Source organism: Pseudophryne corroboree, chromosome 1 (assembly GCF_028390025.1).
Source record: "Pseudophryne corroboree isolate aPseCor3 chromosome 1, aPseCor3.hap2, whole genome shotgun sequence".
In the NCBI taxonomy this organism is placed as follows: Eukaryota; Metazoa; Chordata; class Amphibia; order Anura; family Myobatrachidae; genus Pseudophryne; species Pseudophryne corroboree.
Genome location: NC_086444.1, coordinates 276,357,884 through 276,373,791, shown reverse-complemented (window position 1 = coordinate 276,373,791; position 15,908 = coordinate 276,357,884). Strand labels below are relative to the sequence as shown.

The 15,908-nt window shown below is 44.8% G+C and overlaps 1 protein-coding gene across 1 annotated transcript in view; it reads right to left on the bottom strand.

The window, feature by feature from the left end:
* The window catches only part of P2RX6 (purinergic receptor P2X 6), a 125,901-nt gene that overhangs the window by 23,593 nt on the left and 86,400 nt on the right, over positions 1 to 15,908 (bottom strand). The window contains exon 11 of the mRNA XM_063964288.1: positions 9,962 to 10,039. Coding sequence (XP_063820358.1) covers positions 9,962 to 10,039 — 78 coding nt within the window. The remainder of the gene's footprint in view (positions 1 to 9,961; positions 10,040 to 15,908) is intronic.

The window sequence follows — 15,908 nt, the reverse complement described above, 5'->3', positions numbered from 1 at the left end:
GCAACATTACCCTTTGACAAAACCTGCAGAAGATACAATTGGGACTCTATGATGCTAAACCCTTTTCTTTTCTCCTAGCAGCAGTGGCCCCTGACTAACTTAATCAACAGAGATTTTGTTTTGTAAATTGAAATGTGTAATACATATATTGTACTCACGCTCAGGAAGTACAAGGTATGTTAGATACTCCTCAAAGACTAATGTTGCATTCCACTGTTCTAGATTCATGTCCATCACAGGTAGAGGAAATTATCTCGCAGATACCGGGTTCCCTATGAACTAAGGATGGACAGGACACTGGATCGATGGCTGAGGTAGTCCCAGTAGTGACACAGTAAGCGCAAGATTTAAGGGGGATAAACCAAGCAGTTAAGAATCAGTTCCCTGTAGTGCCCAATCCAGCTGTCATTTTAATAAAATCCTCTCCACCTCTACTAACTTTACTGTCACCAATCTCTATTCTGTTTTCTTCACTGTTTTCTCTTCATCTTTGCTTTCACAAAGGGGGTACAATACATGGACCCAACTCTCCCAAGGTTTCATTGACAGCCTGAGTATTTTCTCCCAGGCCTTGCATAGCTGCTTACTATCCTTTCAGCCCGATAAGAGATCAGTATTGATAAAATGCAGATGACTTTATTGCTCTGATACACAGAGCCGGCCATAGGCATAGGCAAACTAGGCAATTGCCTAGGGCATTTGATATGCCTAGGGGCATCATCAGCTTCAGATGATTAAAATGATATGCAGCATGCCTATATTCTGTGTGTAGCATTTCATATGCAGATACAGCTACAGTCTCGCACATGCTGCATATCATTTTAATCAGTAGAGGCTGCTTGTGCATCCTAGCCACATAGCAATGCAAATAAGCATTTTCATAAAAAAGGTGTGCCCGACGTTAGCATTGAGGCAATATTTATTAGGACACAGCTGTATCCAAGCAGAGGCAGAGGTCACAGTGTTAGTGGCAGTGTGAGTGCTATGTGCATGTGAGTGGGTTGGTTGTGCAGTAGTGTTCGGAATATGTGTAAGGAGCATTATGTGTGTCATGTAAAAATGCATTAATAATGCGCAACATATGTGTAAGGGGCACTATGTGTGTCATTATGTGTATAAGGGTATTAATAATGTGCAGCATATGTGTAACGGTACTACTGTATGTGTGGGATTATGTGTATAGGGGCACTAATAATGTGCAGCAAATGTGTAGGGGGCACTATGTGTGTCATTATGTGTAAAAGGGCATTAATAATGTGCGGCATATGTGTAAGGGACATTATGTGTAAAAGGGAATTAATAAAGGTTGTCATAATGTGTAAGGTGCATTATGTTTATAAGGACATTAATAAGGTGTCTCATATGTGTAAGAGGCATTACTGTGTGGAATGTGTGTAAATGCATTACTAATGTGTGGCATTATGCGTATAAGGTGCTCTACTATGTGGCGTTGCGTATAGAAAGGGAACTACTGTGTCATCTGATGTGAATAAAGTGCAATAGGGTGTGGTGTAATGTGAATAAGGAGCAATTCAGTGTGATGTAATATGAATAAGGGGCTCTACTGTGAGGAGTAACGTTTATAAGGTAAAGTGATACTACTGTGGGATGTAATATGAATTATGGACACTATTGCATGATCATATGTGAATAAAATTGCAGTACTGTGTGGCGTAATTGGAATTGGGGTTATTGCGTGCCCATGCCCCTTGCCAGCAAAAACACACGCCTTTTTGGGCTGTGCGCCAAATGTGCAAACTGTTCCTATTTAAAATATAGGGGATACACGGTCAGAGGCGGAACCAGCAGTGGTGCTAGGGGGCACCAGCCAAAATCTTGCCTAGGGCATCATATTGGTTAGGGCCGGCTCTGCTGATACATTTGTGTCTTCACTGGCGGATACTAAAAAACTTTTGTTTCATCTCTTCCAGACAGGACACAAGGTCTCAAAGGATAAACTGCAGTTGTGTAGGACAAGGGTCAAATACTTAGGACACTGACACACACGAAGACTCAGACATTTAACGAAAGACAGTTTTAACACAGAGACATGGTGATGTCAGCTGACCAGTAGCATACTACAGCACCCAATTGGACACTGTGGCACGCGCACTCCCCACTTGTAGAAGAAATGTAGCCGAAATAGCGTTGTTGGTAAGTAAAGGTGAAGACGTAGTACTGGTACATGATTTGACAGTTCATACATCTCATGTCGCATTGGTCCTTCAAAATTCTGCCCGAACCCGGCATGTCTCATCAGCACGAGTTACAAAATAGGAGCTGTCACTGATGACACCAGTACATTATTGCATGTGCATTGTAATGCACAAAGGGTGGAGGATGAGAATACTGGTGAAGGAAAATTTTGTATGGACACTGATGCGCATGATTGTTTGGAATATCCGAATCAGACTTGTACTACGAGACCAGACATAAGTGACAGCCCGCTAGTGAACGCAGACATGATTTTTTTTCTCTAGACTGATGGTAGTTACCACAGACAGACAGACTCAGGAGACTTATGCCCAGGATATGCTGTTATAGATGACCGAGGTATTATAGAAGCTGAAACCCTTGGGCAGACCGCATGTAGCACTGGTCGCTGAGCTGGTCTCACTGACAAGGGCATGCAAGTTGGCAGAAGATACGTCAGCCAATATATATACCGACTCTAGAGATGTTTTTGGAGTGATGCTCATGGTACTTTACATTGGAAACACACAACAATTAAATTGAGATGCAAAATTTGTGTTCCCTACAGGAAAAAGAGGTCTGGAAAGCGAAGGGATATGGCCAAGAGTCCTCCGGACTCTGGAGGGATGGATAAGGTAAGCCCCCAGAGCATACCTCCTAAGCTTAGCTGAGGCAGCACATGGTCTGACTCACCTAGGGTAAGGAAGGTATGTGCAAATTGGTAAGAGTTTACTGGAGTGCGCCAGGGTTCTCTTCTCAGGCAAGCAGGAAAGCAATGTCCTGTCTTACTTGCATGAGGAAGAACATTTGGTAAGGTAGTACCAACAGAGCCATCCCATATTTCTCCTGCAGACGGACCTTTTCAGGTAATACAAATCGACTTCGTACAGTTAACACCCTGTAGGAATTTAAAAATGTATTGGTATATGCACTGGATGCACTGGAGGTATATGCACTGGATGTATTTTCAAGTTTGGTAGAAACATTTCCAGATGCCACTGGCAATACTGTTTTAACTGTAAAGAAAATCATGCAAGAATTTGGTTGTAGATATGGTATTCCTAGGATTAGGTGCAAAGTGATAGCTGAAAATGGACTATTGTAGTCAAAGACACTGCCACTAGTGTTATGTAGCATCGTAACCACTCCCAGATCCCCACTTAACTTATCACCCTCTGAAATTTGTTTTGTTTTGTTTTTAGAAGACAACCTCATGTCATGATCAATCAGCACCATGATTTGAAATACACCAATGAGGTGACAGTACAGTACCTTATCAAGATAAGCCAGCATTTGAGAACTTAGTAAAAGACCTTGAAACTGTTGATTCCTGATATGCCAACTACTAACTGTCTTGATTGTGAACCAAGAGACTATGTGATTATTCTTATGCTCAGGTTGCCTAATAGACAGGTGGGAAGGACCGTACCAAGTTTTGTTGACCAGCACGACTTCAGTGAAAGTAGCTGAGAGAGAGACTTGGGTCTATGCTTCCCATTACAAGAAAGTCGCTAGTCCGGAAGAAACTCGTAAAGGGAGTGAGATCGCAGAAATATCACTCGAGAATCTGTTCCGTGAAGACTGAGAGGCGGCACTGTTGAACACTACCTGAGCGTACTAATGGATTACAAAAAAGACCAGTCGTTGTAAAATGGATTTGCTACAGGCAAGATTTGTTTTGTTCTATCTTTCATTTTCGGTTGCCAAACATTTTTTCCAAGACATTCTATTTTTGTGAGGGTTCCTGAGGAGTCGAGTGTGGGACTGGAACTGGTTCTGGAGAAAGGAGTGATGTCTTTATAGGATCCCAGGATCAGCCTATAATTTTGTTTAAAGCCAGAGTAAATCAAAGGTCTAGTAGTTACGGAGTTCGGAGGCAATGTGATAGGCTATTGACTGAGGAATACTGTATTTTATAGTTACTGCGACCCTATAATTGAAGATGAGTGCATCCAGAGATGTCAGTTAAGCAATAATGTTGAAGTTGATAGACGTCCTTTGAATGATTATCATTCAGTAGTAGGTAAGCTTTTAAATTAAACTGAATATTGGGTGTGCTCACAGGTACCTCAAAGACAAAATGATGCAGGATTATTGCCATATCCATTAAAATTAGCTGAGGTACTTGAATTACACGGAGGGAGGAGGGGGACCGGTGGACAAGGAATATAATATAACTAGACCCCCTAGTCTTAAGATCCATCAGTACCATAGATAAGTCCCTGGTATGTTTAAATCTCACTAATTTCAGGAAACCAGGAAATTGGGAGGTAATCTAGAACAATCAGACAATGGCCTATTCACACAGAGCAGAAAAAGAGCTAATTAATACTATGACTGTACAAGAGATTGTTATATGTGGGAAGCACTTCCGATATAGATATACGAAAAGATAATGGTGGTGGGTGTGTATACGGTAAAAGGCACAATCACTGAGAAATGCCATAAAGATGCACACAAACACATATTCATACAACACATAAATTACACATACACAAAACATGTCCAACACAAGGATTGTATTGTATTTGTATATGTATTAAAGAGTGTAAAACCAGACATATATGTATTATTGGGATGAAACAAGTTAATTATATCATGCTTAGTGTCAACATGGTCAGGAGAATGTGTGGATTAATTTGATAGCTATGGGTAAATTGTCGCACAGTGCGACAATTAGTTATGATCAAATGTAGGATTATAAAGTCACATTCTATGAGACAAAGGACTTCCTGCAGCAGCATTTCCAGTGACAAACACCTGTACCTGCATCTTAAAACTGGACATTGCTCACAAATGAACTAACCAATAACACACAATGAATGAGAAACCTCCCTCTCCTGGACCAAGAAGACCCAGCCCCAGATGTATATCTTCTCCAATACACAGTATATAAGTACATCCCCCTTGCCCAGGGAGTTAAGTGTTGCTGATTCTAACTGGTGATGTCTGTCCTCTGAGCTAAAGGTGATTTATACTGGCTGTAACTGCTTGTTATGTAATTGTAACTCTGTACCTCTTTCATATGCTTATACGTGTTTTACTTAGTGATATATATATATATATATTGTATTTATGTTATTCTGTATGCATATCTGTTTAATATCAAATACATTTATATATATTTGAGCGTTGGACCTCAGCAAACCATGTGTGCGACTACTTGCTTTCTCTTAAGGGTCATAGTGCTGCGACATTTAGCGCACTATTATTGTATATGGTAATAAGATGCAACTTGCGTCCGTAGTATATAATAACACTGGTATTTAAAATAATGGACTTTTACAGCCTCCTTCTATAACTCTTCCCTAACAGCTGCTCTCGACTCTGTGGCCCCCCTCTCCTCTGTCCCCCTCTGCCGCTCCAAACCCCAACCCTGGCCCACTAAACTAACACATTTTTTACAAAAATGCTCACGCTCCGCTGAACACTCCTGGAGGCAATCTCACTCCCTGCCGGCCTTCCTCCATTTCAAGTTTATTCTCTTCTCCTATAGCGCTGCTCTTTCCTTCGCCAAGCAATCCTTTATCCAATTACTCATTTCTTCTCAGTCCTCCTGTCCACGCCATCTCTTTGAAACTTTCGACACTCTCCTTCGCCCCCCTCCTCCTCCCCTCCCATCCTCCCTCACTGCCACCGACATCCTCAATTTTGAAGATGAACAAGGAGGCAATCAGACACATCTCCCCCGTCACCCCTCTGCTGCCCCCCTGCCCCCTTCATACCTCCCCTCCATCTATCCCACCTGGTCCTCCTTCTGACCAACTTCAGACAAGGAAGTCCACTCCCTCATATTAACCCCCTTTACCTGCCCCCTGGACCCCCTTCCCTCCCATCTTCTCTGCTCTTTGTTTACATACTGCCATCAGGCTACCTCCCGCTTGCTTGCACCTCATGTCATCTGTCTGTCGACCCTTCCCACTAGATTGTTAGCTCTTCAGAGCAGGGCCCTCTTTCCTCTTGTTATCTAAGCCCTCTTCTCGACACATTTCACTCGCAGTTCTACCCTACTCAGTGACCATCTTTACCCGCTTTTTCTCTTGCTGGTAAAAGCTCATCTCCATCTGTGGCCACCAGCCCCTTGTAGTACGATGATCACTCCCTCACTACTTACATCTTAGAGGTATTATGTCTTGAGAATGTGTGGTGCTCCTTGTTACCTGTACTCTATTTCTGTTATTTATTTATTTATTTACTGTAATGCTAAGTTTTCTCTCCCTGTACTGTCCTTTGTACGGCGCTGCGAAACACTTGTAAAGCCTTATAAATAAAATGTAATAATAATAATTCATAGTTGATCGCAGCAGCAAATTTGTTAGCAGTTGGGCAAAACCGTGGGGGTAATTCCAAGTTGATCGCAGCAGGAATTTTGGCCCTCATTCCGAGTTGATCGCTCGTTATTTTTCATCGCATCGCAGTGAAATTTCGCTTAGTGCGCATGCGCAATAGTCGCACTGCGACTGCGCCAAGTAACTTTGCTATGAAGATAGGATTTTTACTCACGGCATTTTCTTCGCTCCAGCGATCGTAGTGTGATTGACAGGAAATGGGTGTTACTGGGTGGAAACACGGCGTTTTAGGGGCGTGTGGATGAAAACGCTACCGTTTCCGGAAAAAACGCAGGAGTGGCCGGAGAAACGGGGGAGTGTCTGAGCGAACGCTGGGTGTGTTTCTGACGTCAATCCAGGAACGACAAGCACTGAACTGATCGCACAGGCAGAGTAAGTGTGGAGCTACTCTAAAACTGCTAAGTAGTTTGTGATCGCAATAATGCGAATACATCGGTCGCAATTTTAGGATGCTAAGATACACTCCCAGTAGGCGTAGGCTTAGCGTGTGTAACTCTGCTAAATTCACCTTGCGACCGATCAACTCGGAATGAGGGCCTTTGTTAGCAGTTGGGCAAAACCATGTGCACTGCAGGGGAGGCAGATATAACATGTGCAGAGAGAGTTAGATTTGGGTGTGGTGTGTTCAATCTGCAATCTAATTTGCAGTGTAAAAATAAAGCAGCCAGTATTTACCCTGCACATAAATAAAATAACCCACCCAAATCTGACTCTCTCTGCACATGTTATATCTGCCTCCCCTGCAGTGCACATGGTTTTGCCCAACTGCTAACAAAATCCCTGCTGCGATCAACTTGGAATTACCCCCATGTGCACAGCAGGGGGGGCAGATGTAACATGTGCAGAGAGAGTTAGATTTGGGTGGGGTGTGTTCAAACTGAAATCCAAATTGCAGTGTAATAATAAAGCAGCCAGTATTTACCCTGCACAGAAACAATATAACCCACCTAAATCCAACTCTCTCTGCACATGTTATATCTGCCCCCCCCCCCCGCAGTGCACATGGTTTTGCCCAACTGCTAACAAATATGCTGCTGCGATCAACTCTGAATTAGGCCCATAGGCTTTCATTCACCTTCAGTTGCAGTTTTGCTAAAATAGCAGAACTGTAACTGGCTGCTATCGCATGCTGGGGGCCGCCCAACACAGGGAAAGGTCGCTCAGCATGTAAATACCCGGCATCAATGTAATCGCAATGTAACTGCGATTGCATTGCTGATTTGTGAAATCCCCCCTGCCTCTGCAGCCAGACTGTGAAGGCAGACGCAGGGCAGCCATTTTTCTTGTCACATTTTTCGTGTGACGTCATGCAGCAGCCAAGAACCCACCCTAATTTCCGATGACACACCCGCCCAACGCAGAGTCAACACCCCGCAAATGTCTCTGCCCGTCAATCATGCGCCACTCCTCCTGTGCTGCCATGCATGACGTCACACCTGTATTGTCATGCTCGCTATCTATATGATGTTATTCCTGTGCTGCCATGCATAATGTCACATAACGGCTGATATCCTGTCCAGAGAGGGTCCCCAACCAAATGGGGGTCTCAGTGTGTATGCAGCTAATATATATGTGCTGCAGGGATGCGGTCGGGATGCCGGCGGTCAGAATCCTGGCACCAGAATTATTTCACGGTTCCAAATTGCTGACGTCGGTGCTCCGACTCCAGACTACATGCTGATGACAAAATCCTGACTGCCGGTATCCCGAATGTAAGTATGCCAGGGATATTTAGGTTTAGGCCACAAACCAGAGGGCGGGGGCTCGGTTTAGGCACCCCCGGGAGGGTTAGTGTTAGGCTGCAGGGAAGGGAGGGTTAGGGTTACGCTGCAAGTAGGGGGCATTAGGATTAGGCACCCCCAAGGAGGGTTAGGCCGTGGGGGAAGGAGAGTTAGGTTTATGATGCGGAGAGCGGGGTAGGTTTCAGCAACACTGGGGAGGGTTAGGGTTAGGCTGCAGAGGGTTGGGGAGGGTTAGGCTGCAGGGAGGGCTATGGGGTATTGGGGAAGGGTAAGTACGCTGCAATTACAAAAAAATCAGCTACCCTTATACATTACTGCCCACACGTGAGTCCAACTGCGTTCAGTTACGGAAGTACGGCGTCCACATATGACATACATTATTAACAATTCCAGGAGAATAGATTGTTATTAAACACTAGAAGTCTGGCTAGTGTTGCCCGTGACTTTTCTGAGGTGGGTCAGAGTCTGGCCACGCTACGCTACATGATCATTGATCATGTCCCCTCAAATCAGAAGGGGGGGGGGGGGGATAGGGCATTGCAATTATTGAAACGTGAGTACAGATGGATTTTTCGTTTAGATACCTTGTCACCAAGATGATTAAACAAACTATTGGGGGTTCATGCATTTATTTAATTATACAGGACTGGTATTACTGCCCTCTTTGGAAATATTAGTCAGACTTCTAGTGTTTAATAACAATGTATCTATTCTCCTGGGATTGTTAATAATGTATCATATGTTAGTAACAAATTCTCAAAGGTTTTTCATCTGTTAGCTTACCTTTTGTCATTTTTAATTTGTATATTATGTTTTTAATAAAGTGGTTGGTGCAATCACAAGCAGGTTGTGATGACATCATATGTGGATGCCGCCGGCATCACGTGTAGGCAGTGGGGTATACGGTGAGATAAAAAAAAATTGTAATTGTGTTGTGCCTGATGACGATGCACTAAAGCATCGAAACATTGCATTCATCTGCTGTTGTGAATTTACTTATTACCATGTGCCACCACTGATTGCTACTGTATTTGGGCTCCATGCTGGGATTGCCTGCAGAGGGGCACCGGGAACGTTGTATGAGCTAACGCTTGTGCTGCCTTTACTTCATATTAAATATATATATATATATTATTTATGTTTGCTCTGGTGAGACCTAAGTTGAGGGGCCCCTTCAAAATTTTGCTATGGGGGCCACACAGTTCTAATTACACCCACAGGCACGATCGGGAATGTCAAGAGTTTGGCTGTGTGCCACTGCAGGAGAGAAAGCCGTTGTCTTTCAAGTAGAGCCGCATAGGAACAGCAATAGAAGACCACACAAATGAAAGCAGTAATTTTGCTGTCAGGAATTTGAGTGTTGGGATGCCGCTGTTAGTGTTGTGATACCATCCCGAGAGACAGCTATAGAGTGGGCAATCAGATGTATGCAGGTAGGACTCAATTAGACTGCAGGGAGATTTGCAGGGAGGGCTGGTAGAAAACCAAGGCCACTTGATTGTTCTTACCCCGCAAGGCTAAAAGTTGCCAACCAGCTCCTGGCAGCGGTAAAGTACCGCTGCTAATAGGATACCGCCCTTAATCAGATCATTATACTCCAAGCAATGTGTTTCCTTGAAACAGTAATCAAATCCAGACCCCACAGCTATGCTCGATTGCACTTTTCCGGACACCTACCTCTTCATATTTACAGTCCCAGTAGAATTTGGCTTTACTGTCCAAATACAGGAGAATCAGATCACACAAAAGTGTTGCCTGCAACAAAACAGCAACATTGATAGTATTATGATATCCTCAATCACTGACTGTTTGTGTAACCATAAATAGAAAACATTGACTTTTTCTGTTGACAATACATAAAATGACTATTAGAGTAAATGTTTAAGTTATTACAGTGTAGCAAACATTTTTAGAACAAGGCCACAAAGGCTGCCATATTATTTTATATCATTGTAAAGGGATTCCTGTCATCTCCAGGGAACAATCTTACTTGATTTGGAGGTGATTTGAACATAGCCAGATCAAGGTGGGGGCACAGGGCATACTGTACACCAGGCCCCCCTTTATCAGGGTCCCCACAGCTAGAGCACACTGACATTGCTAGCTTTCCCTCTTATGCAGCAGCAGAACCAGACAGCCACAATATGTATAAGAAGTACAGAGGCTGCTGCTATTCTTGCATGTGATGAGATAAATGATAGATTTTATTTTTCTATGTATACAGTATATTAAGGTTGTTTGAGTTGTCTTTGTTCCACTACAGAAAAATGTTATCAAATAGTTGTCTTTCAATTATGTGGCAATGCATTATTAAACTATTAGTTTAAATCTAATATACACCATATACACCATTGGGTTAAATGTAATATACCCAATCCATACATCCCAACACGACCCATACCAGGAGGGATAACCTGGACTTCTTTCTTAAATTATAATTGCAATCTGTGTTGAGACACCTTTCTTATCAATGAAATAGCTCAATATTCTATATTATGAGGGAAGTACAGATAGAGAGCATGTTGTCCCTCCTGGAATGGGTCAAGTGGGAGGTATGCACGATCTAATATACACCCCCACCCCTTCCACTGGGGCCCCCTTGTCTTAAGTGCCTGGGGCACCCCCAAAGCTTAATCTGGCCCTGGATTTGAAGCTACAGTATGCTTACCTAAACTCCTGGAAAGTTCGGGAAACTCCCTTGTTTCGGGTGGCTCTTCATGACAGTCTCCCGAATGCCGCTATTTAAATCAATCTATCTATCTATTACATTACTACTTTATTAGGTTATTTAAAATTCATTACTTTGGTTAATGTTACAGGGCGGACAGTGCAAAGGGAAAAATGCAATGACATCTATAGATGGCAATATCTCCTTTCGCCCATAGGTATCTGAATGCCGACGGCCGAGCATGTTTAGTAGGACTCTAGGATCATAAACCTGGAAGTCCTCACAATGCCAGGGAATGCTCTTATCGGAAGAGCTGTCCTTTGCTTTTTTATTCAGCATTATTTATATATAGAACATTACTAGCCGCCTCTACGCATGTGATAAGTGGTGGGATGTATCGCATGCAATCTGCTATACATCCTGCCACAATATGGTACACTGACACAAAGTAAATTCAGATTCTCTCTTTCAGGTGTTTTGCATTATAGCAATAATATGAAGCACATTTAAAACAACTGAAGAATTCCTCTGCAGAGCACTGGCCCTCATTCCGAGCATTGCAAACGCTAGGCCGCCACCTTCTGGGAGTTTATCTTAGCAAAATAGCGAACGAAAAATGTGCAGAACTGCTTCTAAATAATTTGCTGCAGTTTCTGAGTAGCTCCAGACCTACTCCTAGACTGCAATCACCTCAGTCCGTTTAGTTCCTGGTTTGACGTCACAAACACGCCCTGCGTTCGACCAGACACTCCCCCGTTTCTCCAGCCACTCCTGCGTTTTTACCTGGCACGCCTGTGTTTTTTAGCACACTCCCTGAAAACGGCCAGTTTCCGCCCAGAAACACCCACTTCCTGTCAATCACACTACGATCACTCGAGCGATGAAAAAATGTTGCTCGACCTTTTGTAAATCTAAGTTTTGTGTGAAAGTACTTGGCGCATGTGCGCTGCGTACCATGCGCATGCACACGTTTGCCGTTTTTTTACTTAATCACTGCACTGTGAAAATCGGCAGCGAGCGAACAACTCGGAATGACCACCCCTGTGTCAATTACTCAGTTCGTATGACTTGGAGGCTAATTCAGACTGGATTGCTGCAGCGGCACTAATTGCAGTCTGAATTATTTTTTTGGAGTGCGCTCGGGTAGCGGGCTCACTGCGTGTGCCCCCCCCCCTCCCCCGGGAGACCAGTGAGATGCTAAAAGCATCTCTGGGCTGTGATCATCTGCCTGAATGGGGAGGGGGGGGGGAGGGGAGGGCCTGACATGCGAGGTGGACTAGCCCTCTGCTGGGCGTCCCCTCGCATGTCTTAGAAAATGATCGTAGATATGCTAAATTTAGCACATCTACGATGAGATCTGAATGACCCCCTTATTGTGGTATTTTAACCCTTTAATGCATGCATTGTGATAACCTAATGCAAGATTTTTTATTTATTAGTCTCTAAGACTTATAAAAACACAAAAAGTGTCTAAGCTCTAGAATGTATCGCATTCTGGATAAGATAAGCGCCCATTTTTGGAGGTTTGACCGCAAAATATGCATCCCGCCCGTAATGATACATATAAGGCTATCAGCTGCCGAAACTGGCATATATGGCTATTATAAAAAAGTAATTTGAGTATTTGATCAAAACATATACCTCATTATGCCCTTGAATTTATTGTCTTTACCTGCTCTGCTATCTCTAAGTAAACATATTTTACAGAAATCCCAGACGGTGCTTGGTGCTTGTGAGCGTATCCCAGCCCTTTTATTTGACCTTTTTGTTTCTGTAGGAATTAAAAGCTGCCACTAGGTGGCAACCTTCTAAGTTTGGTAGAGATCCAAAGAAGAGTGTCACGATCCGGGTATCTGGACGCCATTACTTACCCTTCAGATGCCTCCTAAGGCTGGCTCAGCGTTCCAGGACCGGATCCCGCTGTTCCTGAGTTTCCACATGCAGAATGTCAGAGTGGTGATTTCATCAGCCGCGGCCTCCGCTGTGCCCGCGTGGTTAAATGTGCGCTTGTCAGTCTGGCGTCTCCTGTCTCCTGTGGCCGGCGTCGCCATTACTGTTTCAATTCTCACATGGATTACAAACCAAACTTCCCTCCAAGTGTCTGCATGGGCGCAGCCATCTTGGATTTTGTCATCTGATCATTTCCACCAATCTGCTGTCTGTATTGTTGATTTGCATAATTGCCTAGCCAACCCCTTCCTTGCTGCAGGTATAAGTAAGCTGTGCCTGAGCAAGGAAGGCGTCAGTGCTTTGGTTGTCTAACCTAGTTCCAGTTTGTCTCTCTCCTGTGGTTGTCTTCCAGGTTCCAGCTCCTGTCTCCAGACTTCTGCTATAGAGACCCGCACCAGCATTCCATCTGCGGTGTAGCCTGACTCTCCGATCCATTCTGGACTCACCTGTTTCCAGTTACATCAATCACCTGCTTCCAGCCCAGCTTCCAGCAGTGTACAGCTTCTCTTAAAGGGCCGGTGTCCTTTCTGCAGTTTACCACTCTCCACCGGTATTATTATTTCACCGCTCTCAAACTCCAAACTTCATCAATCACCTGCTTCCAGCCCAGCTTCCAGCAGTGTACAGCTTCTCTTAAAGGGCCGGTGTCCTTTCTGCAGTTTACCACTCTCCACCGGTATTATTATTTCACCGCTCTCAAACTCCAAACTTCATTATTATTTCATCGTTCTCAAGTTCGTTTATTATTTAACTGGTTCCAGCCAGTATCCACTCCGTACCAACAACAGTCTGGTTCCAGCCAGTATCCACAGCAGCCGTTTTATCTTCAGCAACCCAGCCTTTCCTGGAACACCAGCTGGTACGATCCTGGGTTCTCTCCATTGCTACAGTCAGGCCTGGTAAGGACTTTCCAACTAGAAGATTATTAGAACTGTCTCACTCTACCAGTGCCTGTGGCCCTTGCCACCCTGTAGTACCCAGGAATTGTATTTATCCTCTGTTGACTTTTATGTTTCCTTTACTGCTGCTGTGTTACGGAGTTTGTCATAATAAACATCATTGACTTTTATCCTGGTTGTCGTGGTCACGCCTTCGGGCAGTTATTCTACATGTTACTTGCATGTCTAGGGGTCTGATACAACCTCCCAGGTTCCGTTACATCTCAGCCCCTACAACTGAGGCTGCCTCCCGTCAGCTCAGGCCCTCAGTTGTGACAGTAAGCACTGACCTAATGAATCCAGCCGGAGACCAGGATCAAGCGGCCAGGCCGATGCAAGAACTGGCAGCCCGACTTGAACATCAGGAGGCTGCACAGGGCCACATCATCCGCTGTCTCCAGGATCTCTCTACACGGCTGGATGGGATTCAAACGACCCTCCGTGGACCTAGCACGTCCGGTGCGTCCACTACAGTGACACCAGCTGTAACCCCACCCACCTTACCCATTTCCAGTCCACATCTTCATCTTCCAACGCCAGCAAAATTTGATGGATCTCCAAGGTTCTGCAGGGGATTTCTCAATCAATGTGAAATCCACTTTGAGCTTCTACCTGGCAATTTCTTCAGTGACCGTACCAAAATTGCCTATATCATCTCCCTTCTCAGTGGCTCAGCCCTTGACTGGGCATCACCTTTATGGGAGAAGTCTGATCCCCTGCTATCCTCCTATACTGACTTTGTAGCTACATTCAGGCGCATCTTCGACGAGCCAGGCCGGATAACATCTGCTTCATCTGAGATTCTCCGTTTACGCCAGGGAACACGTACTGTGGGACAGTATCTTATACAGTTTAAAAGCCTGGCATCCGAACTGGCATGGAACGACGAGGCCCTGTATGCTGCATTCTGGCATGGCTTATCAGAACGCATCAAGGATGAGTTAGCTACCAGAGACTTGCCCTCTAAGTTGGATGAGCTAATTTCTCTTTGCACGAAGGTTGATCTACGTTTCAGAGAGAGAGCAACCGAGCGAGGAAGATCATCTACTCCTAAATCTTCTGCTCCTCCTCCTCGTCAACCATCTCCATCCAAGGATGAGCCTATGCAAATTAGTCGTTCCCGTCTATCTCCCGCTGAGCGCCGAAGACGTCTCTCTGAGTCTCTCTGTCTCTACTGTGCAGCTCCGTCGCACACTATCAATGCCTGTCCCAAACGTCCGGGAAACTCCAGATCCTAGCTCGCCAAGGAGAGGGCCGGCTAGGAGTAATGATCTCCTCTCCATCTCCTCATGACTGTAACCTCCCAGTGTCGCTCCAAATTGCTCAACGTTACAGGAACGTCATTGCTCTCCTTGATTCCGGAGCAGCTGGGAATTTCATAACCGAAGCTTATGTTAAACGGTGGTCCCTACCCACCGAGAGACTGTCCTCGTCCATCTCTTTGACTGCCGTGGATGGCAGCAAGATTTTTGACGCAGTCATTTCCTTAAGGACTCTTCCAGTTCGTCTGAGAGTGGGAGTTCTTCATTCTGAGTATATTTCTTTTTTAGTGATTCCAAGAGCCACACATCCAGTGGTTTTAGGCCTTCCATGGCTCCGTCTCCACAACCCATCAATTGACTGGACGACTACGCAAATACTGGCATGGGGTCCCTCCTGTGCTGAGACTTGTTTAGCCAAAGTTCTTCCTGTTTGTTCTTCCTTCCCCAGGTCATCTGATGTTCCGCCTCCTCCATATCGAGACTTCACGGACGTGTTCAGCAAAGCCTCTGCTGATATCCTTCCTCCTCATAGAGAATGGGACTGCCCAATCGACCTCATTCCAGGGAAGGTTCCACCGCGAGGCCGAACTTATCCGTTGTCTCTGCCTGAGACACACTCCATGGAAGAGTACATCAAAGAGAACCTGGCGAAGGGTTTCATCCGACCATCTTCTTCTCCAGCCGGCGCAGGCTTCTTCTTCGTTAAGAAGAAAGACGGTGGTCTGCGTCCGTGCATCGACTACAGAGGTCTGAACGACATTACCGTCAAGAACCGATACCCTTTACCCCTGATTACCGAGCTCTTT